At 43.6% G+C, this 22331-nt stretch overlaps 4 protein-coding genes across 4 annotated transcripts; 1 reads left to right on the top strand and 3 right to left on the bottom strand.

The window, feature by feature from the left end:
* Nucleotides 1–114: 114 nt before the first annotated feature.
* LOC119303797 (protein synthesis inhibitor II-like) lies at nucleotides 115–1053 on the bottom strand. The gene has a single exon (XM_037580949.1). The coding sequence runs from the start codon at nucleotides 1026–1028 to the stop codon at nucleotides 183–185; it is 846 nt and encodes a 281-aa protein (XP_037436846.1). The 5' UTR covers nucleotides 1029–1053; the 3' UTR covers nucleotides 115–182.
* A 5148-nt stretch (nucleotides 1054–6201) lies between these two features.
* On the bottom strand, nucleotides 6202–7173 carry LOC119298296 (protein synthesis inhibitor II-like). The gene has a single exon (XM_037575752.1). It carries the CDS (start codon nucleotides 7144–7146, stop codon nucleotides 6301–6303), a length of 846 nt encoding a protein of 281 aa, XP_037431649.1. The 5' UTR covers nucleotides 7147–7173; the 3' UTR covers nucleotides 6202–6300.
* Nucleotides 7174–11368: 4195 nt separating this feature from the next.
* LOC119298294 (protein synthesis inhibitor II-like) lies at nucleotides 11369–12337 on the bottom strand. Its single transcript, XM_037575751.1, has one exon. It carries the CDS (start codon nucleotides 12314–12316, stop codon nucleotides 11462–11464), a length of 855 nt encoding a protein of 284 aa, XP_037431648.1. The 5' UTR covers nucleotides 12317–12337; the 3' UTR covers nucleotides 11369–11461.
* Nucleotides 12338–19909: 7572 nt separating this feature from the next.
* LOC119298293 (protein synthesis inhibitor II-like) lies at nucleotides 19910–20991 on the top strand. Its single transcript, XM_037575750.1, has one exon. The coding sequence runs from the start codon at nucleotides 19936–19938 to the stop codon at nucleotides 20782–20784; it is 849 nt and encodes a 282-aa protein (XP_037431647.1). The 5' UTR covers nucleotides 19910–19935; the 3' UTR covers nucleotides 20785–20991.
* Nucleotides 20992–22331: the final 1340 nt, after the last annotated feature.

Here is a 22331-nt window from a genome sequence, read left to right as displayed (position 1 = left end):
GTGCAAAACATATGTTGGATAGCAATTTTACTGTTGGACACAACATAAACTCAGACATGTTTATTTATTTATATATCATTCACTCACTCTGTGACATGTTTATTTATTTATATCATTCAGTCACTCCGCGACATGTTTATTCGACTTATACAATACCCATGCAGATATACCTACACAACTACTTATTTTCCCCCACTCTTATGAAACAGCTCGAGCGCCTGGGGCACCGTCATCCCACCGGGCACCTGGACGAACAGCAGGATCCCCAGGGTGGCGGCCGCCTGCTCCGCCGTCCTCACACCCATCTTTTCGACCGGCGTGAACTTTGCTGGCGGCTTTCCCGCCGGGGGCTTCGCATCCGTCTTCAGCAGCGCTTCGGACAGGTCCTGCCACCCGTTCACCTGGGCCTTTAGCTCGTTGGAGATCTTCCCGCTCTTCTTCTCCACCGTCTTGGGGTGCAGCAGGCCAGCCACGAACCCCGACACGGTCTGGAACCGCGTGGCCTCGTGCACCATGAGGAGCAGCGTCGTCACCGCCTCCCTCGCCTGCTGCTGCTTCGGGCCGGAGGTCTTGTCGGCCTTGGTGCGCCCGTAGAGCGCAGTCACCGCGTCGGCCATCTGCTGCCGGCCGAGGGCAACGTTGGTCAGCTTGTCGGTGTCGCCGAGAAGGTCGCGGTAGGTGCCGCCGAACCCGACATAGGTGGCACCGGGGATAAGGCCTGGGGTGAGCTCCCACCAAGTGCCGTCGCTGCTCTTGAAGCCCTCCCAGTAGAGGTTGTCGGCGCGGGTGGCGAGTGTGAGCCCTGTGTTGGCCGGCGATGTCTTGAGCACGATGTGGAACCACCTGCTCGGCGGGACGTTGGGCTCGATCGGTGGCAGCACGGGGCGGTTGTGGGAGGACTGCCCCGGGTTGCGGAGCTTGTTGCGGATGCCGGTGATGAAGGTGACGTAGTCGGCAGAGCTGCTCTGGATGTTGAACGTCGCGGTGAAGAGCGGCTTGTCCACGTTCTTCGCCATCTTTGCTGCCATGGATACAAATCCAAGATGAGACAGACTATTAAGCGAGAGGGGATGAGATATGGAAGAGGAACAAACTGGAGATGTATTTATAGGCGATCGACAGGTCCATCCTATTAAACGATAGGCTTGTATATGTGTACGTGTCATATATGTAACTTTTACGTGATGTGTGTGCGCGTATGTTCATGTATTGTACAAGGCAGGTTGTCAGAGGCGATCCTTATCTTTGTATAGCTTGGCTTAGGTGATCCTTATCTCAGTATGTACCTTGTAACGTGATGTGAGTGCGTGTGTTTATGTGTGTGCTAGTTAAGCTGTGTGCTTTGTCTCTTCTTTTCTCTTTTTATGGGTTTGTTGAGTTGTGTCCTCGGCAGAACCTCGTACTTTATGTCTTGCTACTACTTGCTTGTGTGTGGGTGTGAATTTTTATGTACCTTGTGGCTGTGGTGGTTTCCTTTATTTATAAAACGGGGCAAAAGTCTTTTTGGGTATGTATGTGCTAGTACTAACTAACCTGCCGCCAATTGTAATCCTATTGATCTATATATAAGATGCATGCGTCCTTACATAGAGGTATACGCTTCCATGCCTTCACTTTTACATATGCTTGCTTTCCTAGCTAGCTAGTCCAAAGAAGGAGACGGCATGTTTTTCTTCTGGGTGATCCCTTTCTTTATGCCGACTAGCTAGTCCAAAGAAGGACACGGCATGTTTTTCTTCTGGGTGATCCCTTTCTTTATGCCGAAGATCAGTTCCGCACACTTTCTAAGCTTTGGAACGGGTCGCAGCATCTCGAACACGATGATTAGGCCACACCATGGCTGCTAACTCTTTCTTTTTCAGTTGCCATGGCTGCTAACTTGAATAATAAGAAATCTGGAGCTGTCATGTCGTGATTTACTGATGCAGGGATCAGTTCTGTCTTTTGACTTCTGAGTGCATGTTACACATGATCAAAGGCGCTTCAGAGTGCTAACTTGAGCACGAGCTCGTATACATTCTTTGCTACATTAAAATTTTAAAAGAAAATACTTGAAAAATTCAAGAAAAGACATCAAAAAAATCACAACAAACAATGATTTGTGTTTTACATGCGTGCAAACTTTTGCGATGGAATGACATTCAGGGTTGTCTGCGAAAAAACTGATGCTCCAAAATGCTTCCAAAGACAATCTTTTTCAAGCAACAATTTTGCATTTTTTGCCCAGACCTCCACAAATGGCATTCCATTGGAAAAATTTGTACGCATGTGAAAACACATTAAGTTTGTTGCAAAAGAAATCAGATTTAATTTTCTTGAGATTTTTTACTATCTTTTTAGATTCAACTGTAGCAAAGCGACGAAGCACCACCAGGAGCCATTCACAAACCCTAGCCACTATCATTTTTCATCTGATCTCCATTACCATCACCTCCATCACAACTATAGACATTCTTCCCTGAGTTATCCATACTTGTAATCGGTGCACCCTATGATCTGATCGCAATGTGTGATTAATTCTTTGAAGGCAATGGGCTGAGGAATGGCCTTGCAAGTTGCAACCATACGTATTTGGCCACGATAATCGTTGGATGACTTCACTTAATTGACGTTACTTTTATGTGTGACGTTATTTTAACTTTACTTAATTGACGTTTTTTTATGTGTGATTCTAAGGCCCCGCAGGTACGTGAGAGCCCGTAGATCAATCCAGTAAAAAGTAAGAAGCGAGAATACATGGAATGCTATTCTAAAAACCGATGATAGTAAGGATTAGTATGGTAATGAGAAGCATTTTCTTGGGGATATATGAGGTGTAGTCATTAAACGCCCAATGCTTTTGTCTAGAGAAATTTGTAATAACCTAGATAACTCCGCGAGTCGATAAAGGCTTGCGGTTGGACGACGGAGAGGTTGCTGACGGAATAATGTCTCAAGCCGCTTGTTGAGGTTGCTCAGCTGTTGTTGATTTTTGCAGCGGGCGGACTCGGAAGGCGCCAGGTGGATGGATCTTAGTCCTACACACTGGCGTGTAACGAGCAAGGGCAAGCGCCGCCAGCTGTCCTTGGCCGTGGTAGCAAGGTCAACTATCGGCGCCGAGGATTCCGTCCCCCATGCTTACACGAACGATGCGCACGTTTCCATCGTTGTCGGTGGGGCGGTCGTGATGCGTACTTTCTTCCGCATGCCCGGAATGGGTAAAGTGAAGAGCATCCTGCTGGCCAGGTTCATCGGCTCCATAGAAGAGACCAGACGCTTATTCGTCGTGACCGAACTCCTCGAGAGCGGCTTTCTATGTCTGCACCACTACGGAACGAGACAATCCTCTCCTAGGTGACCAGCTCTACAGCGGATCCGGCATGCAGGTCCGTGTGACTCGCATCTCGTAGTCATGGGCGAGGACGCAACCTTGAAGCTATTTGACCGGGGCCGCTGAATATCTGGATAATCCAAAATATTGTACGTTCATATTTGAGCGAAAAGTATATGACGATTCAGTATCCGCATTCAAGTTGAAATGAAAATGGATGTCTAAAATAGCTGGATTTATTTTACAGATGCAACTATAAATTTGTTTTTGGACTTTACAGTAAGTGTGGATATGAAAGATGGTGATGAGCGGGTTTTTCTTATACGGGCCTCTGACTCTATCTTAAAATATCCTTGCACTTATGCAGCACTGGCACCCACTCTCTAGGCAGCGGGATCGCAACCGGCTTGAACTCATGGTGGACGCCTTGATTGCTACAGCGCGCCGTCTTGCCTCGCCACTGATCGCCTGAGCTTCCACCCACTTGGTGGCTTTTTGTTCCATCTTTCTTTTATGCTTTTTCTCGGCATGTTTGCGTTGTTGTCTCAGTGGACTTATTTATTTTCAGTGTGGTATTTGAACTTGTTGTATGGACATGGTGGTTGCTTTATTTATAAAAGCTAGGCGAAAGCCTATTTAGAGATATTTTCGTTCCAAACTTTAGGATATTTTCGTCTGTGCAGTTTTTCTTCTTCTTTGTTTCCGTGTGTTCTTGTATCAGTTTTCATTGGCATTATTTGGTTTTTTGTTTCTTTGTTCCTTATTTTTCAAACATATGTTAACTCTATTTAATCTATGTTGAACGTTTTTCATATACACTCTGTCTACTTTTTTGATATACTTTGAACATATATCAAATACATGTTGAACATTTTATCTTAATACATATTGTAAATTTGTCAAATGCACATCGAATATATTTTTATGCAATTATGACTTTTTTTATATACTTGTTGAATATTTTTCAAATACACGTTTATTTTTTTTATGAATATAAGAGGAACATTTGCCAAATGCCCATTTTATCTTTAAATACAAGGAGAACATTTTTTTAACACAATGAATATTTAAGAGAAAATAAAACATCTTGTAAGCATAATGAGTTCTTTTTTCACTGGTACGAAATATTATTCCAAATTCATGAACAATGTTTTACATTTTATCAAGATATAATAAAATGGTTGATCATATTTTTGAAACATGTGAATGTTCTTTAAATGTGATGAACATTTTTTTAAAATATTAAAAAAAAATACAAGTTATGTGAAAAACTGCTTTACATCACATAAATTTAATGCGTGAAGATTTTTTTAAAATAATTGAAGTAGTTTAAAAAATAAATAAATAAGTAAGCAAAAAAAATGAAAGTAAAAAAATGCTGAAACCAAATGAATAAAAGGAATGAATGAAGCAGACCAATACTTCCCGACTAGCCGGCCCACTATGAACTCCATTGTGACAAGTTGTTCTTCCATCTCACTAGAACATTTTGATTCATCAATAAAGTTGGGCGTGACTAAAAAAATCAATAAAGTTGAGCGAGAATTCTCAAGAAAAAAAAATCTCACTAGAGGCAGGATAAAGATGATAATTCAGAATCCCATCATAGGTCAACAGTTAGCAAGCAAACGCACACACTCACGCAATTGTAGGCAGTATATTGTGCCAGGCCAGTTCGGGGTTTTTAGTGTGTTCCCCCCGTTTATAGGAAAGTACCAGAACCTTCCCAGACTTTTATTTTTTCCTTTTGTGTTTTATCTATAAGTTTTTCCCATTTGCTTTTCTTTCCTTTTTGCTTTTGTTGATTTCTTTTTTATGATTTTTACAATTTCGTATAAAAATGTAAAACCAAAAAGGAAATAATTGTGCCGCATATTATTAATTTTGTGAATATTTCTTGAAATGGAGGGACATTTTTTAAATACATGAATATCTATAAAATTCAGGAACACTTTAAAAAATGAGGAAACATTTTTTTCAAACTTGTGATAATTTTTATTTTCAAATTCAGGAACAGTTTTTAAAATCCGGAAACATTTTTCAAATTTGTCATCATTTCTTGAAATTCAGATATTTTTTAAATTTAATAAAAAATTGTTCAAACCAGGCAGCAGCCACGTAGGACTCCAACACCCCCGGCCCACCCAGTCCCCCGTTTTAGTCTCGTTTCCTTCCACTCCGCCCCTTCTCCCCCTTGCTTTGTATTTGCACCCTCCAGCTCCGCCGCCGCCGCTATACGTCTCTTATCGTCACAGAGGCATTGCCGGATGTCCGCAACCAACACCGACGCGCCCCGCTAGCCTTTACGATGGCATTGTCCATCCTGGAGCCGGTTTTCATGAATTTCGTCAGGTTAGTTCAAATGCGGATTGAAATGTATGCGGACAGCGTTGGATGGCCGCCTCCCGCATCCTTGATCTTGGACTGGTCCCCCCCTGTTCGCGGACGGATGCGAGAGTAAATTTGCGGGTCGCGGTTGGAGATGCCCTTAACACCTCCAAACATGTCGATTGTAAAAAACACACACACATCCCAAACATGTGAACCCTCACAGGCACCACTGGCACTATAGTCAACCTCGTCGCCCCTATCTCCGGCGAGGTACTGGCCTAGTCTCGACGGGATTGCTATACTGAGTCATTTCAGCTCCGTTGGGCCTCGAAGCTTTGCACCTTCTTTCCCAGGAAATCCACCTATCCAATGAATATCAACTGTGTATAAACATAAAACCGATAAATAAAATATTGAAATGGCGCAGTATATCCATGTGTGTAAGTGTGAGATTATACTAGCCAAATCGCGCATTTGCATATGCGAGACATATGTTGGATGGCAATTTTATAGTTGGACCCAACATGAACTCGACATGTTTATTTATTTATATCATTCACTCACTCTGTGACATGTTTATTTATTTATATCATTTAGTCACTCTGTGACATGTTTATTTGACTTATACGATACCCATGCAGATATACCTGCACAACTACCTATTTCCCCCCACTCTTATGAAACAGCTCCAGCGCCTGAGCCACTGTCATCCCACCGGGCACCTGGACGAACAGTAGGATCCCCAGGGTGGCGGCCGCCTGCTCTGCCGTCCTGACACCCATCTTCTCGATCGGCGTGAACTTTGCTGGCGGCTTTCCCGCCGGGGGCTTCGCATCCGTCTTCAACAGCGCTTCGGACAGGTCCTGCCACCCGTTCACCTGGGCCTTTAGCTCGTTGGAGATCTTCCCGCTCTTCTTCTCCACCGTCTTGGGGTGCAGCAGACCAGCCACGAACCCCGACACGGTCTGGAACCGCGTGGCCTCGTGCACCATGAGGAGCAGCGTCGTCACCGCCTCCCTCGCCTGCTGCTGCTTCGGGCCGGAGGTCTTGTCGGCCTTGGTGCGCCCGTGGAGCGCAGTCACCGCGTCGGCCATCTGCTGCCGGCCGAGGGCAACGTTGGTCAGCTTGTCGGTGTCGCCGAGGAGGTCGCGGTAGGTGCCGCCAAACCCGACATAGGTGGCACCGGGGATAAGGCCGGGGGTGAGCTCCCACCAGGTGCCGTCGCTGCTCTTGAAGCCCTCCCAATAGAGGTTGTCGGCGCGGGTGGCGAGTGTGAGCCCGGTGTTGGCCGGCGATGTCTTGAGCACGATGTGGAACCACCTGCTCGGCGGGACGTTGGGCTCGATCGGCGGTAGCACGGGGCGGTTGTGGGAGGATTGCCCCGGGTTGCGGAGCTTGTTGCGGATGCCGGTGATGAAGGTGACATAGTCGGTGGAGCTGGCCTGGACGTTGAACGTCGCCGTGAAGAGTGGCTTGTCCACGTTCTTCGCCATCTTTGCTGCCATGGATATTAAGCTAAGATGAGACGAACTATCAATGGAGCGGGGGGTGAGATATGGAAGACGATGAACGAACTCGTTATGAATTTATAGGCGATCGACAGGTGCATGGTGTTAAACGATAGGCTTTGTATACGTGTACGTGTCATATGTAACTTGTACGTGATGCTGTGCTTACGTGTTGTATACAAGGTAGGTTGTCAGAGATGATCCTTATCTTTGTATAGCTTGACTTCAGGGTCAACCCTAATACTACTACGTGGTGTGTGCGCGTGTGTTTATACGAAGGCGTTGTTGGAGGTGATCATTATCTTTGTATATTGCTTGGTTTAGGGGTCTGTCCTACTAACTAACCTGCCGCCAATTGTAACCCTATTATTTATATAACATGCACGCGTCCTTACCTACATGTATACGCTTCCACGCCTTCACTTTTACATATGCTTGCTTTCCTAGCTAGCTAGTCCAAAGAAGGGGATGCCAAGATTCAATTTCGTTTGATTTGCAGCACTGCACGGCTACGCAGGCATGGAGACGGCATGTTTTTCTTCTGGGGATTAACTAGTGGATGATCCCTTTCTTTATGCCGAAGATCAGTTCATCACACTTTCTCAGCTTGGAATTTATGGGTCGCAGCATCTTAAACGCTATCCTTCTACCATGGTTGCTAACTTGAATGAGAAATCTGCGGATGTCATGTCTCGATTTAGTGATGCAGGGATCAGTTCTGTCTTTGGAATTCTGAGTATATGTTACATTATCAAAGGCGCAAAAGTTACAGTAGTAATTGAGAAGGATTGGTACTTGTGTCGAGCTGTAAACATGATCTTTCTTAGAGAAACAGGAGGATCACTATCGGCTCCATTTTTCTGTTATGAAGCCTATGATCAGGCAGAGCAAAGGAAGCAGGTTCCGCCTCCAGTAGGGACAAATAAAAACAACGACACGCGACAGGTTCAGGCAACCAATCCCGCGGAAATCGTCATTAGTGGCGGGTGCAATTTGGTTATCAGTGGCGTGCCCCAGTCACATTACTGTCATGCACTCCCTTTGTTTCTTTTTACGCCGCGTATAAATCTTTTTTGAAGTCAAACTACACTAACGATGCGTTTGGTTCATCGAAAAAAGGGCGGCTTCCGATTACATCGGTTTCTAAAACCGTAGCGAGCGTTTGTTTCGGCGACGATGCTTTCCATAAACGCGCTTCCTGATACGGCCCTTCACGAAATTGAAACCGCCCGAATTCGCCGGGGTTGGAAATCGGGACTCGGCCGAAGTAACCAAACAATCCACGTTTTACGCAAGAATATCCGGAAGCGGCGCTTCCTGAATACGATACAGCGAAAACATTACCGGCGCGGTACCAAACGCGTCGTAAGTTTGATCAGATTTATATTGATTTCATGATGCGTCTGATAATATTGATTTCATATTGTGAATGTTGATACTTTTTAGAGAAAAGTATACTTTTCGTCACTCAATCCTTGACGGAGTCTAGATTTAGTCCCTCAACTCTAAAACCGGACAACTTGCACCCTGCTAGACTCCACGAAGAGTTGAGGGATGAAAAAAATATTTTTCTCTACTTTTTAATATAAAGTTAGCCAAACTTTACAAAGTTTGATTTTGATCAAATTTTATATGCAAACTAAAACAAAACGGAGGGAGTATGTACTTATATATACTAGTAGTGTGCCTTCATACCTGCAGTAAGCTCTCTCGTTTACTCTCACACCGCACATCAAAGCAGTTCTAATTGTGATAAGTACACAATGAAACTTAAAGCATCAGTAGTACAGAAAACTGAACGGGGGTTAACTGGATTACATAGCTAAAATAACCATTAGCCGCTTCATTACACATCCAATGATTTGGACCCATTGTTTAAATCCAAAATGACATTCGAGGAGCTCGTCACAAAAAATATGGACCACAAAATTTTTGCACACTACTAGGGCATCCAAGCATCTTGGATGCCTAAAACTTTCAGAGTTCTCTGAACTATTTTACCTTTTTTCCTTTCAAACTTACTTTCCGCCAAGAGCAAATGAGGCTATGCTCTGTACTACGGTTTTGTTTCCTCTTTTTAAATAACTTGTTCATGTGCACCCTTAATGTTTCGACTTGTTCTTCATATCCTATTGTTGCAGAGACTGGTTGTGATTGCTATCTTCTCGATTTTCATATACTATCCATTATCAAAGGAAAAATTCTATGGGGATGACACCCTCTAACTAGTGGTGGCTCTCAACTTGACACAGAAAGCGAAAGAGAAACTCCTAATCCTCAACATCTGACTATTTTTTTGATTTTTTTAATTCCTTTCTATCCATTTTCTAGCTTTCCTTTGCTTTATTTATTTTGTGCAAGAAAGGTCTTGAGAGTGTCTGTTTGGGAGGGTTCTTTTCTTAGCCTTTTGTTTATCTAGGAGTAGCTATTTATGGTCGATTTTTGTACTTACATGATCTCAATGATCAAATTAGATGGTTCTTAGCTTCGATTTTTATCTCTACTCCTATAAAGACCCAGTTGGTAATGATGGTGTGTCTGCCATCCGTCATTTCTGACTATTAGATCTGCATCTAATGATTACAAGGTAAATTGTGGCATTTTCATAACAAGACCCCACTTCTCTGCTCCAATTTGCTGAAAACCCCTCATCAAAACAACCCGAGGATTTTGTGTAAGTGTTTTCTGAAATTTCTGTAAGTGTTTTCAGAAAACTTCTATGGGCTGTTTTTAGAAAATTTCTAGAACGATTTTTATCAAATTATGGGCTGTTTCAGAAAACACTTCTCTGCTCCAATTTGATAGAAATTTTCTGAAATTTTTACATTGTATAATATATATTTAAAGCCTGAACATATTATGCAACTCGTCAAGATTTTATAAATATCTTGAACAAATTTTCGAATGATGTTAACTGTTTTTATCAAATTATGTGAACATTGTTTTCACATTACGTGATCATTTTAATACACGGTGAACTTTTCTAAGTCAAGATTTTTCTAAACATATATTTAAAATATCCAAAATAAAAAAATGGAAAATGGAAAAGAAAAATCAAACAGAACAAAAAGAACATTACAAATGAACAAAATAAACCAACTACCCTTGACTAGCCCGACCCCCTATGAGCTCCCTTGAGACGAGTCATTCTTTCAAGGAGCTCCTAGTCAGTGCCTTAGACGCTGGCTTAGGCAGCTAGAGCTCGCACTCCGCCCGTGTGGGCCAGCCCACTAAAGCTCGCTCCCGTCAGTCGTATTTTCGCTGGTGCTCGTTGGGTCGTGTTAGACCGGTTAACCCCTCAAAGAAATTTGTTAGAATCGTTGACCATGCCAAGTTGACAGTTCACCGATGCGTTGTCCCCTTGAACGTTGACTTTTAAAAAAAATCAAGTGTTTGAAAATATTCAAGAATTTGAAATTTTTTATTGAGTTGGAAAAAACCCATCTTTTTTTAAGAAAAAGTTCACAAACTTGAAAAAGTTCATATATTTTTGAAAAATGTTCATCAATTTTGAAAAAAAATCATGAAAAAATTTAAAAAGTTCATAAATTATGTAAAAAAGTTTATCAATTTTTAAAAAGTTCATGGAAAAATGAAAAAAATCATTGATTTCAAAAAATAGTTCACCAATTTTGAAATAATTTGACAAAGAATCATCGATTTTTAAAAAGTTCGCCGATTTGAAGAAAAGTTCATGAATTTTAAACAAATCATGCATTTGAAAAAAGTCCATGGGTTTTGAGAAAAAAGTTCAAGAATTTGCACAAAAAAACTTCAAATTAAAAAAGTCACGCATTTGTAAAAAAAAAGGAAAAGGAAAAACGGACAGAAATCATAATCTTGGTGAATTGAGGGAGAGAAAAGGACATAATATTAGCGACAGCTATTGTGTCCATATGGTTACGGCAGTTCATCCTGGAAGAAGGAGATAGCTGGTTTGAATCTTCTCGCGCGTGGGAATGCCGTTCTTTCATCTCACTAGAGGCTACCGCTCAAAACAAATCTAACTAGAGGCATGATAAATTTAAAAACTAATCAAGATAAATTCTAAAATAAAATAGGGGCAAGATAAAGACGCACCCGCCACCCTCTACTTGTCTGTCCATGAGAACACTATATGGGGAGGGCTAACTTTTTTGAGGGTAAGGTGGGTTCCAATGGGCTAAGCGTGCTAGCCCAATTAATATTTTTTTCTTGTCATTTATATCATTTCACTCACTCTGAAACATGTTTATTTATATCAGTCACACGCTCTGTAGCATGTTTATTCGAATTATATAATATACTCATGCAGATATACCTGCAAAACTAGTTATTTCCCCCCACTCGCACGAAACAGCTGCAGCCCTTGGGCCACCGTCAACCCACCCGGCACATCGACGAACAGCAGGATCCCCAGCGTGGTGGCCGCCTCTTCCGCCGTCCTCACGCCCATCTTCTCGATCGGCGTGAACTTCGCTGGCGGCTTTCCTGGCGAGGGCTTCGCGTCCGTCTTCAGCAGTGCTTCGGACAGGTCCTGCCACCCGTTCACCTGGGCCTTTAGCTCGTTGGAGATCTTCCCGCTCTTCTTCTCCACCGTCTTGGGGTGCAGCAATCCGGCCACGAACGCTGACACTGACTGGAACCGCGTGGCCTCATGCACCATGAGGAGCAGCGTCGTCACCGCCTCCCTCGCCTGCTGCTGCTTCGGGCCGGAGGTCTTATCGGCCTTGGTGCGCCCGTAGAGCGCGGCCACCGCGTCGGCCATCTGCTGTCGGCCGAGAGCGACGTTGGTCAGCTTGTCGGTGTCGCCGAGGAGGTCTCGGTAGGTGCCGCCGAACCCGAGGTAGGTGGCACCGGGGATGAGGCCCGGGGTTAGCTCCCACCACGTGCCGTTGCTGCTCTTGAAGCCCTCCCAGTAGAGGTTGTCGGCGCGGGTGGCGAGCGTGAGCCCGGTGCTAGCCGGCGAGGTCTTTAGCACGATGTGGAACCACCTGCTAGGCGCGACGTTGGGCTCGACCGGCGGCAGCACGGGGCGGTTATGGGAGAAGTGGCCCGGGTTGCCGAGCTTGTTGCGGATGCCGGTGATGAAGGTCATGTAGTCGGCGGAGCTGGCCTGGACATTGAACGTCTCGGTGAAGAGCGGCTTGTCCACGTTCTTCGCTGGCTTCACCGGTTGCGCCGCCATGGATAGATAGAGTAGCGATAGGGGGGGTTGTGAGATATGGGAGAGGATGAGCGAATTGGCGATCAATTTATAGGCGGGCGCATTGCTTTGCTAGCTATTAGTCCAAGAGCAATTTGGTTTGATTTTCTTCTGGGAATTTTAGTACTAGATAGTGGATGCAAGAACGATTCCTCACACTTTCTCAGCTTGGAATGGCTCGCAGCGTCTCGAAGACTCGAACTCGATCCTTCTACCGAGGGCAGCCACTGACCATGGCTGCTAACTTGAATAAGAAATCTGCAGCTGTCGTCTCGCGATTTGTTGATGCTAACTTGGATCAGCTCTGTCTTTTGACTTCCGAGTACACATGTTACTACATGCTACATGATCAAAGGCGCAAAAGTCACGGTAGTAATTGGGAAGGAAAGTACCCGTGTCAAGCTGCAAGCATAATATTTTTTATAGAAAAAAAGACGATCAATCCCGGCTCCAGTTTTTTTAATGAAGCCTATGATCAGGCAAATAGCAGGTTCCGCTACAGAGAAATAAAAACAACGGCACACGACAGGTTCAGGCAACTAGCCCAGCAGACGCTAATCACCCGAAGAAAGGAAAAGTAAGGACGTGGAGGAATTGATCCCGGGCACCAGTGATCCTGGATAAACAGTAAAATCCGAAAAAATAGTAAAAAAATTCAAAAAAATCTGAAATTTGTTGTCAAGAAACTTTGATGTTATTTCTACATGCGTGCCAATTTTCGTGATGAAATGACATTTGTGGAGGTGTCGGCAAAAAAAACAAAATCATGCTCCAAAAAAACTGTTTTTGGAAGCATTTTGGAGCATCGATTTTGTTTTTTTTGCCGAGACCTGCATGAATGTCATTTTGTCATGAAAATTTGCACGCATGTGAAAAATATATCAATGTTTGTTGCCAAAAAAATTCAGATTTTTTTGAACTTTTTAAATATTTTTTCGTTTGTACTGTAGCAAAGGGTGCCTGTGAGCTCGAGCTCACAATAGCACTTTCGCAACTCTAACCGGTCCTCTATCGGGCCGTAAGGAAAGATAAATTCGGTTTTCCTCTCTTATGATGTACCTAGTCGATCCCCTAAACATATTAGTAGAGTATAAAATATTTCCTCCAACACCGAACCCTCCCCTTCCCTCCACATTCTTCCTAAATATACCCACTCCTCGCACGGCTGAGGAAAATGGTCCGCCACCTTCTCCCACCCTCGCACCGGATCCATTCCCGCCGCAGCCGCCACCCATGACCGGCCCTTCGATCGGAATGGATTGCCCGGACCCCTTCGCCAGCCCGCCGACCATCGCTGAGGAGGCCGCCAAGAAGAAGAAGAAGAAGGCCACAATGACACCCTCCAAGGCTGGCGCCTCATGCAGCGTCTCCGGCAACACTTACGGGCACTGCTCCGACGCGTCCGAAGGCGGCAGCTGGCAAGAAAGGTCGCTGCCGCCAAATCCTCGATGAAATGCCGACAAGGTAAAAAAAATCATCTTCATCATCTCAGTGGATGGTGATTGTTGGTAGCCGATGGTGATGAAGTTTGTTTGTTTCGTTGTCATAGTGCGGAGATGAACAAGACAGGATTATTAGCGTCTACGGAGTCCTCGGCAACAATGGGGCTTGATGAGCTCAACTATGAATCAATTTGGTATCAATCGAAGGCGGCTGAAGTGACCAAAGACATAGAACAAGACGAGGCGGCCGAAGAAGAGGAGATGGCTAATGTGGAGGAGGTGGTGGTGGCGGTGATGTTTTCTTCGGCGACCACCTCGTTTGAGTTCGTGCATGCCATTGATTGGCTCGATCCACAACATATACATGTGTTTGAAGTGATGTCTTTTGGATAAACTACGCATGTTTTTATTTAAAAATCACGATGATGAAACTATATGTTATGACGGTTATGTTATGCATGCTTTAATTTCAATGTTTTTATGATGTATATTATTAAGTGTTTGAAGTTCATGCGGCTAAAGCATAAAATCTATACATTTTTTTACTCCACTAAATTTTAGGGGATCGGCTAGGTGCGACCACCTATAAAGAAGGATAAATTTACTCCTCTAACTTTACTCATCCGGATCCTCTTTTGACTTTTAAGGGACCGATTAGAGTTGCCCTATACACTATATCAGCCAACAATGACCCAACTTTTCATCATCCCAATGGCAAGAGACCTCTCCTCAGTTTCTTTAAATCGCGGCGTTGCAGGTGAGGGAGGCCCGCCATAGGCAGGATCTCAGGTTCGACGGAGGGTTGGTAAGGTGCAGGGTGGTTGTGGCGATCTTTGCATAGAGACCTTCAAGGCTTCAAACGTGCACAATATGCAACCACAAAAGAAGTGGGAAGCTGATTGGGGTGAACAGGCGGAAGAGACCTTAAAGGCTTCATATTTGTCTTTTTGTGTTGAAGCAGTGTTTTTGTCATAACGTGATGTAAAACAGTCATTTTTTGCGGTCCCCTGCTGCCCTAAAAATTTGTGACGACTACACGGCTGGTGTACATTTGTAACACGTGATGTTGTATTTAGGGTTGCCTAAAAAAAATTAGAGCAAATTTTACAAATAGGACAGCTGTTGCAGCTGTGCTTTTGATCTCAAAAGCGAGGGACCATGATTGTCGATTCATTATAGAGCAGCTGTTGGAGATGCTCTAAAAGTTTAAAATCCTTTTGTTGTCATCATAACTTAATCTTCAACCAGAAGTTGCTTATCAGACATACCTTGTGATACGCACGCTATGTTGCCGAAGAGCTATGCACATGTATGTTGGGCGCACAACAGTTGCTCTCGAGCCTCCGAGGGATGGACAGGCTTTCACATAGCGTCTTCACATAGACCCCTATACATCCAAAAAATGCTCTAAGTCCGCCAACGAGGCAGGATGGGGCTCAACGCGCTCGAGGCCAAATCTTATTCAGCGCCTTGCCCAACGCACCAGAGGCATTTCTCTCCCCGGTTTTGAAAAGCTTCCAGAAGCTTCCCAGCCATTTTTTCCTTTTTCGATTTGGGTTTTCTGGACCAGTTTTATTTGTTTTCCCTTTCTTTTTATGTTTATGTTTATTTTATTTTTCTTTACTTTTTTCTTTTTTCAAAATGCATGATTTTTTTAAAAAAAATTGATGAACTTTTTTTTAAAATCTATGAACTATTTTAAAATTTGTGATGTTTTGTAAAACTGATAATTTTTTCTTTCAAAATTAATGTTTTTTTAATTGATGATTTAAAAAAACAATTAACTTTTTCAGTTTTGTGAACTTTTAAAACAAATGATATTTTTTCCCAAAAATGTGAACTTTTAAAAAACATTTTTCAAGTACAATGAACTTTTATATTTGTGAATTATTATTCAAAATTAATGATTTTTTTTCAATTTGATGATCTTTCTGATTTTTTGCAAACTTTTCTGAATTTCTGATATTTTTCCAAAAAAATGTTTTTTATCAAAAAATTAAGCAACCAACCATGATTAACCAAATGGGAAACCAACTGGCACGCTCGCTGTGAGTGTTCTCGTCGTTCTTGGTCCGGCCCACGAAGGGGCGCGTGTGGGCGCTGAAGAGGAGCTTTCACGCTTGAGATGGCCAAAAGTTTATTGGAACATGCAACTGGCCAACAGGCAGACAACGGGCGACCACATGGGCACCTCGGTCGCGGCACACGCAGGCCTAGATCCGACCATCTCCACTAGCTCACGACGCGACCAAAGCATGACGCGGACGTCCATCTACAGGCCCCACACACCATGCCTCGTCGGAGCTAGCCAGCACCGCACTGCCAGAGCCATGTTGTTGACGTGCGAACATGCCCTAGGCTCACACGGGCCAAGAACGGGTCCAGACAGCCACGACCATCACCGTGGTTTGCCACAACCACGATGATAGTCGCTGCCAGGGTGCCGTTCCATCAGTGACAGGTGGGCTCATTGAAAAACAGGCCCACATGGCAGTGCCACAACTGCAGGCAACGTACGTCAGGGGAGCCGCTTCCATGCCATAGAGCGAAGCTCCGCCCCACATCATCGCGAGGGGAGGAAGCCTTGCCTAGGCTACGCGACATAGGCTTAGTCCATTCACGTCCTTCTGCAGCAGTGAGGGGGTTGATGGAGAGGGGTGGGACACCGCCTAGGAGGAGGAACGTGGGGTCGGGGGAAATTTTCTAAGCTGACACTATTTCACCGTATTAGATAGTGAAAAGAAAGCGATACTAATTATTTCAGGATATATCACTCATACAGGCCTCATATGCTCTAGAACTCTCGTTCTTTACTCGCAAACCCTATAGATAATGCACTCAGAAAAATCACTATTGCGATATTTATATCACACACTTTAGATCACACAGGATATATACTATGGTAGAATAAAACACACATACATACCAACAATTCATCGAAGTAAGACAAATTAATCTTTAAGGACAAGCGGTTTTACTGTATATTTTTATCTCGTAGAATTCGGCATAAACAAAGGCTTTTAAGAGGCATTGTCTAAAACATCAGCTAACATGGTTTCGTTGCAATATATGGTTTAATTTGGAATAAGTTTAGGCATAAATTTGTACAAAGAAGATATTGCACCTTCAAATTTAGCGGCATTTTCATGTTTCCATATTTTCTAAACGTGATAGAAAAATATAGTGGTTATGATCATATGGCGAGGATGTTGTGTATGCATGAAAAAAGTCAAAAGGAAAACCCAAAACCATTTTGAATCACTAGACAACATTCGAAGTGTCAATTTCACAAAAACCATCAATCGGACCAAGAATAAAAATATAGGTTACAATTAGAGTAAATGAATTTTAATGACTAAATCAAGAAATGCATGTGTAACAGCTTAAAATGGAGAATTGCTCAAAATGGGTTAGTTTTTGTGACAAAAGAAGTCCATTCACCCCTCCACCTCATTGAGTTTTTGTAAGACCACCAATATAATTACATAATAAATTTTGTATTTCAATTTTTTCTTTAGTTACTAATTTTTGTTCGTGTATCTCTCAGGCTGTCTGAATCTTATCATTCTTCACTATTAGTTTTGATGTTCCCAACTTTTTCTTCATTTTGTTCGTTTTCGTGTTCATACAATCCTGGACCAATATTCCACATCTTTTTTTCGTTTTTTCGTACTTCTCAAAATCTTTCTTGGGACCCTGCACAAGTAGGAGCTACCTGCATCAGGCTGCCTTTACTTCTCAAAATCTTTCGTGACTCACCGGATTTTTGTTTGAAGTTGCATAGTTTTCAGTTTATTCCCATTCCAATTGCTTGTTTACGATAAAAGGGTTTCGTAATATTATTTCATTTTTATTTAGCCGGCAGTTGATGACAAAGCGTTGATTAAATACTTTTCATAGCTAGCATTGTGTAAAATTTTGAATTAAGTGTCTTCCTATTCACTGCTTCATGCAATTATGCAAGATATTCTAACATTTTTTTCTTAGAAACCATGTGGGTCTAGGGTGGCAAATAAGTGAGCACTTTGAGAACTGATATGTAGCAGTAGAATCATGGCCTCAACACTATCTACATCAAGATGGCTATATGCGGTGAACGTTGTTTTCTCGGTTGCGTTATGTATGTTGACTTCTCTGTAAACTTGTTTATTCCACATATCTCATGTACACCAGTGTGCTTATCAAGGTCAAGGAGACCTCAAAGGAGGGGATTTTCGTTGATAAAAAAGCTAGAGATATATGGGAGGGAAGTGACCATTCTGCTAGACTAGTCGACTACTCCCTCCGTTTCATAATATAAGAGCGTTTTGTCAAAAAACGAGGATTGTTCTAGAAGTTGCAAGCCATGACCAACCCCTACCACTGGTCACCCTATCCACCAGCGTTATTTGGGAGTAGAAGAAGGTATTTAAGCCAAAATCAGATCTAGAGAAACAAAAGCCTTATTTGGGGAGCTCCGCAAGGTGGGGCGGAAGTCGTCAATGACAACCGGAGCAAGTCCAACAGAAGCGACAGAGATCAGCATCCACCAAGCGATTCACCAGAGGAAGTTGACGGTAAACATTTAACTGCTAAGAAACCTTACAAGACTTAGAGCATGGTTAATAGTATAGCCAGTTGTTGGCTATATGAAACCGCCATGTCATATATAGTCATCATTCATATTCACTCATACAATAGTATCGGCTATAAGGTTGGCTATTACATTAGAATTTTTTTTCTATCTTATCTCTTTCTCTTTCTTCACATTAATTGTATTTGCCTAAGAGTATGCATATAGCTAGGCTCTTGCATGAGAGCCCACTCCCTTTATTTTTTTACATCTCTCCTCCACATAGGCAAAAGTGCCATGTAAGTGGGCTATAACCTCTCTATTGTACTTGCTCTTATCGACAAAAGTGGCGCTGGTGGTTTAGCAATAGTGGGAAGATATATCTATAAGACCTACAAAAGTGTCGCGGGTGGTTTAGCAATAGTCTTGCTGTAAGAGCAAGTACAATAGCAGGTTTATAGCATGCTTACATGACAATTTTTTCTATGTAAAGAAGAGAGACATGAAAAATTAAGGGGAGTGGGCTCTCATGCAAAAGTCTGGCTATACATGTGCTCCTAGCATATGCAATAAATATGAAGAAAGAGACAGAGAGATGATGAGTAAAAGTACTCCCTCCGTTTTTATTTAGTCCGTGTATTAGCTTTGGTTAAAGTCAATCTTTGCAAACTTTGACAAAGTTTATAAATAAAAATATTAATATATACAATAACAAATCAATATCATTAAATCACTGTTGAATGTACTTTCACATCATATACATTTGGTATGGTAAATGTTTATATTGTTTTCTATAAACTTGATTAAACTTTATGAAATTTGACTTCAGTTAAATCTAATATGCAGAGTAAATAAAAACGAAGGAAGTACTAATCTCATAGTCAACCTTATAGCTAATCTTGTTGTATGAGTGACTATAAATGATGACTATAGATAATATGGCAACATCATATAGCCAGCAGTTCGCTTTATTATTAACCATGCTCTAAATGCTAGCCCAAAAGCTAGGTAATTACTGGTCTCCCCGTGAACCAGAAAAGTAACTATTTTGGCAATTCAGCAGTGGTCACTTCTACGGGACTTTAATACTAATACTCACTCCGACCAATTTGTTTTATCTTAGATTTGTTTATATACGAATATGTTAGATACCGGCACTAGATACATTCGTATCTAAACAGATTTCAGACAATTTTTTTGGGACCGAGGTAATGGAATGAAGTCAAATTAGATGCATTATTAGATTTACTACAATTTAGTGTTGCTTGTCACACCAATCTCGCGATCACTTCTGTAAATTTTGCATCTTCCCATCACGTAACATGTATTTGAGGCCAAAGTGCCAGACTTGGTCCACCCTTCTGGAGAAATGTCGCCAGTTCAAGATGCCGCGACCCATTCCACGCTGAATGATGTCGCCGGTTCAATACATCCCAGGCATGACCAGGTGTGCTGTGCTGCAAATCGAAGTTGGCCTTGGCTTCTTCATTGATTCAACTAGCAAGCATATATGCGCGCCTGTTGCCTATAAATTCATCGCCAACTCGTTCTTCTTCGTCCATCCTTCCATCATCGATCTCCCATTACTTTGTCCATCTCATCGAACCATGGCCACCAACCCACGCTTCGTGGCGTCATTCGACGTGGAGAGCAGCGACAAGTACACCAGCTTCATCGCCGGCATCCGCAGCAGGCTGGCCAACACGAAGCACTACTCCCACAACGTCCCCGTGCTGCCGCCGGCGGACCCGCCCGGCACCCCGCCGCGCCGGTGGTTCCACGTGGTGCTCAGGACGCGGACCAGCACGCTCACGCTCGCCATCCGGGCCGACAACCTCTACCTGGAGGGCTTCCGGAGCAGCAACGGCGCGTGGTGGGAGCTCACCCCCCGCATCATCGCGGGCGCCACCCACCTGGGCTTCGGCGGCACCTACCGCGACCTCCTCGGCGACACGGACAAGCTGGCCGGCGTCGCGCTCGGCCCGCAGCAGATGGCCGAGGCCGTGAACGCGCTCGCCGGGCGCACCGCGGCCGACGCCGGCTCGGGCGCCAAGCAGCAGCAGGCGAGGGAGGCCGTGGTGGCGCTGCTGCTCATGGTGAACGAGGCCGCGCGGTTCCAGACCGTCTCGGGGTTCGTGGCCGGCCTGATGCACCCGAGGGCGGCGAAGAACAAAGGGGCCATCACCGGGGAGATGAAGGCGCAGGTGAACGGGTGGCAGGACCTCTCCGCGGCGCTGCTCAAGACGGATAAATATGAAGAAGAGAAGCCTAATAAACAAGACAAGAAGAAGCCGGAGAAAAAGGGCCCGGAAACGTTCCCGGCGTTTGACAAGATGGGGGTGAAGACGGCGGACCAGGCCGCCGCCACGCTGGGGATCCTGCTGTTCGTCGCCGTGGAGGGCGGGATGGCCAGGGACAAGGCGCTGCAGCTGTTTCGTGGGACTCCAAATTACTAGTAGCTTGGTGTGTACGTGGATTGATTGATGCTTCAGGCCGCAGAAACCCTACTAGCGATTAGCCGATTATACTTTAAGTTTTTTTAACACAAACACAAACGCTTACATACACGCGCACATATTCACCCATATGAACGAACACACGCATATTCTACCTCTATAAGCATGTTTCAAAGACTAAGCCGGCATACTTTATATCATTTACTACAATCTTGTATGTATTTTCTGCGTACAGTGAATAGTGTTAAATTATATGATTAACTGATTCGAATAAATTATGTTAACTTAATAATCGGACCTACTATTTCGCCCCTATAACCCCGGAAAGCTCGGAGAGAAGAAAAACGTAATCAAACCGCGTGGGAGCTATATCTCGCTTACAGTGAGATGTACGCTCCACCCGCCTCGCCGGAATGTTTTTCCTGCGCGCTGTAGTACTAGGCCGGCACATTTTCGTGTGTTCGTTCGCTCATTTGTTGTTGCTGGCTGCATTTGCTGCGCTCATTCGCTTGGTTTATTTTTCTTCTCTTTTGTTTTTTTTCTGTTTTTTGTTCTTTATTTCTTCACCGGTGTTTTTCGTTTTTTGGTTTCATAGTCTCTTTCATGGTTTTAATTGTTTTTGCTTTAATTTTTATTTTTTTCCTTTGTTTCTTTGTCAATTTTACTGTTCTGCATATTTTTTTCTTTGGGTTTTTTAGTTATTTATTGTCTTTCTTTATGGTTTTTGTTGGTTTTTTCTTTGTCTTTTTATTTTTAACTTTTGTTTTTATTTTCTTTCTTTCTGAGTATTCACTATTCTCACTCTTTTGCATTGAATATCTTCAATTTTGCCTTTTTTTGTAGTTTTACTTTGGTGTCCTTGGTTTCTTTCCTGGGTTTCTTCATTTTTCATTGATTTTCTTAACTTTTCTTTTGTTTCTTTGTCGTTTATCTTAATTTTATCAACACATGTCAACTTTTTTTCATTACATAATGTACATGTTTAGTTATAGAGAGAATTTCTTATTTGACACTATCTTAAAATCTGCTTCCTTATTTGACACAAGTTCTAAATTTTATTTTCTATATGACATTTTCGTTCATTTTGAGCCTAAATGACACCTGAAAAGACTCTTTTGCCCCTCATGTGGTATGTGTGTAGGGGGCAATAGCGCACACACACAATACCAGTGCGAGGGCAGAAGCACACACGCAGCAACACATACACATGCACCAACACACACGCACGCACACACACACACACGCAACAACACGCACGCGCACGTGCACACACACACGCACACACACACGCAGCAACACACATGCACGTGCGCACACACGCAGCAACACATACGCAAGCAGCACAGTACACACACACACACGCAGCAGCAGGACACATGCAGGCATCACATAGGCATGCAACAACACACACACGCGCGCGCACGTACACACGCAGTAGCAAACACAGACGCAACGGCACACATGCAGACACACATGCAGCAGCAGCACACATGTGCGTGTGCACCCACACACGCAACAACACACGCGCGCGCACACACATACCGCAT

The sequence above is a fragment of the Triticum dicoccoides genome, chromosome 5A, assembly GCF_002162155.2.
Source record: "Triticum dicoccoides isolate Atlit2015 ecotype Zavitan chromosome 5A, WEW_v2.0, whole genome shotgun sequence".
In the NCBI taxonomy this organism is placed as follows: domain Eukaryota; kingdom Viridiplantae; phylum Streptophyta; class Magnoliopsida; order Poales; family Poaceae; genus Triticum; species Triticum dicoccoides.
Note: the sequence above shows the minus strand (reverse complement) of the source record. Positions and strands in the feature narration are given on the sequence as shown.